The sequence below is a fragment of the Aptenodytes forsteri genome, unplaced genomic scaffold (genome assembly GCF_000699145.1).
Source record: "Aptenodytes forsteri isolate BGI_AS27 unplaced genomic scaffold, ASM69914v1 Scaffold120, whole genome shotgun sequence".
NCBI lineage: Eukaryota > Metazoa > Chordata > Aves > Sphenisciformes > Spheniscidae > Aptenodytes > Aptenodytes forsteri.
In genome coordinates this window covers 3,434,892-3,437,540 of record NW_008795938.1, presented here as the reverse complement: position 1 = coordinate 3,437,540, position 2,649 = coordinate 3,434,892, and the positions used below count along the sequence as shown (strand labels likewise).

The 2,649-nt window shown below is 45.3% G+C and overlaps 1 protein-coding gene across 1 annotated transcript in view; it reads right to left on the bottom strand.

The window, feature by feature from the left end:
* The window catches only part of MTMR12 (myotubularin related protein 12), a 38,586-nt gene extending 38,344 nt beyond the window's left edge, over window positions 1-242 (bottom strand). The window contains exon 1 of the mRNA XM_009285230.1: window positions 177-242. Within this exon, the coding sequence (XP_009283505.1) occupies window positions 177-242 (66 nt within the window). The remainder of the gene's footprint in view (window positions 1-176) is intronic.
* Between the last annotated feature and the right edge of the window lie 2,407 nt (window positions 243-2,649).

Below are 2,649 nucleotides of genomic sequence, written 5' to 3'. Positions count from 1 at the left end.
GGGGGTGCAGCCACATCGTCGGGTTCCTCCCGGGGGACATCCCCACCGCTTTGCATGCTGCCGGCTGCCTGTGCGTGACCGGCGTGCTTCCTGCACGGCTCCTCCTTCGGCGTGCGGTGCACGGCTCCAGCTAACTGAATTTTTTCACTTCAGGGTGACCACGTCTGGTTTCGCACCGCTGCGAAGACTGCCCGCTCTCGCCTGGTCCTTGGTCGAGTTGTCACCTTGTTTAAATTGTCCATCGCACCGCTCCTTACTCAGCTGCCAGATGCCCGTGTTGCATCCATGGACGCTCATAAGAAAACTCGGTGTTAGGTAAAATCTAAACAAAGCATTGAGATTCGGAGTTTTACTTATGGCAGGAGATGTGCAAGGAAAGTGACATAAAACAGGCTCTCCATTAAAATAATCCTCTAAAAATCCTCTAAAAAAATCCCCTAAATTTTTAGAGGATTTTTAGCAACCCTCTAAAACCCGACTGTTGGTAGACCCCCAAGAAGTCCTCTGCCCCGTGTCTATTAAAGTGTTACGGCTGTGGCCTCCCAGGAATGTCGTCTTCGGACACTGTATAATCAGAGCTGTAAATAAACACCAGGTTTACCAGGCATCTAGGTTACTTTTAAAAGCTTAGCTTTTACACGGATACAGAACAATGCTAATACTGTGAACTGCCTGGGGCTATGCAGGACTACCGAGCAATTTAAATGATGAATGGTAACCCAGGCGACAATTTGCGTACAGAGTAGACTTTATGGAAATATTTTTACAAAAATAAAATATACTCTACAAATTCAATAGACCATAGGACGTGAAAAACAATAGCTCCTTCAAATATTAATGATAAACACTTTTCATATCGCTCCCCCTCTCTTGTTGTAATACTTCACTTTATTTCCCTTGCTCCAAACCCAGACCTAGGAAAACTAAAGGAGAAGGAAAAAGAGGTACATGGAGTCATAAGAGAGCATTTATAAAAATAAAACGGAGTGACTCTTTTAATTCAGAAATAAATTAATTCCCCTATTTTCAGTCTCAAACTCAAGGAATGAGAAGTCTTTTGGATTTAATCACCTTCTGCCTGAAAAAAAGAAAACTGGGAGATTAGGTTTCTATTAGTAGTTTTACAACAAAGGCTATTCTGGTGTGGGATCCCACGCAGAAGAGCTCTCACGTTTCACTCCACAGCTGTTTCCGCATTATTCCTTTACATTGCATCTGACCTCAGCTGCATAGGTCGAAAGTACAGCCCATGAGATTACATTGGTGTAAATCTAGGGTGAGGGGAAAGTTGGGACAGCACCTCCATGCTCTCTAGTGTATTTAAATACACAAGGAAAGAGAATAGCTCCATAAAAAAATAATGTTTTAAAGCATCTGAATTTACAGTGGCAACGGCAGGATTACCTCCAAGCACGCCCTGAAGTTTACAGCAGACTAAGGCAAAAAGCAGCTACTTACTGGCATAGCACGTATCAGAGAGGAAGGGATGTTTTGACACCAGGCCAGAGTCTTAACTCCGATGGGAAGTGCAAAAGGAGCTTTAATTCCCACACAGCACATGGGAATTCATTCTTCAACATCTCGTCAAAATAAGCCCTGCATCCCAAAAATCGGAATGTAATCACTATTCTGCATCAGCAAAATATTGACATAATCCCATGTCCTGTCCCTGGTAACGGACAGGGAGTGCTCCTTCCTGGGGTTTGCTCCCCAGGCTGCCAAACGTGCCGGGCTGAACCCATTGCAGAAGGGATTTGAAGCCCTTTTCCTGGAATTTGAGGGCCGGATTCGGATCCCCACTTCATCAGTCAGTGTGTTCATCTTTTCTGGAAAGGACGAAACAAAGCTATCACACATGCAAGTTAACTTACCTCAGAAAAGTACATTTGCATCTGAAAAGGCCGGCTGCAAGCCACAGACGGTGTGCCCCAACAGATTACAGAGCACCAAGGGCTTTGGTTATCTCCCCTTTCCCCAGAAAGACCTCTGTGCAGTCTTCTCCCTTTCTCTTTTAAAATCTCCAGTGCTTGTGAGGAGTACTCCCAAAAGCCAACTTCAGCCCAGCCACCTAATCTCTGTAGGTTCCTCCCGCAGACAGTGGAGGGAAATAGGGTCCTTCTGAAGGTAATCAGGATGACCAAATAAACTTGTTCAGAAACAGCCTCAAGAGACTGCCCGGTGCTCAGGGCACTTCGGGAAATCAGCTTGGCCAGGCTGAAGTTGGCCTTTCTGAGTGTCCTCCTTCCCCGCCTCGTCTTCATGCTCCTCCCGTAGTCACCTATTGCCCCTCATTTATGTATTTGTATATTAACTTTTCTGTTATTTTCATGTGCCCCCTCCCTCCAGCGTTTTTACTCTGTAGTGTTTTTTCTGAATCACCCCCTCCCCATGAGGAAATAAGATAGTTCAGTGTGGTATCATTTGGGATTGTTCTCATCACTAATGAAGACTTTTTAAAAAATCATTTCTGCAACAAATTGAAGTTCCTGGGATGGTGTATTAACACGATCTGTCTTCCCATGTTACTTCTAAATGGGAAGTCTTGTCCCATGCTGCCAACGACTTTATGCCTGTCATGGTTTAACCTCACCAGCAGCTGAGCACCACATAGCCGCTCGCTCACTCTCCCCCCCTCCCCCTGGTAGGATT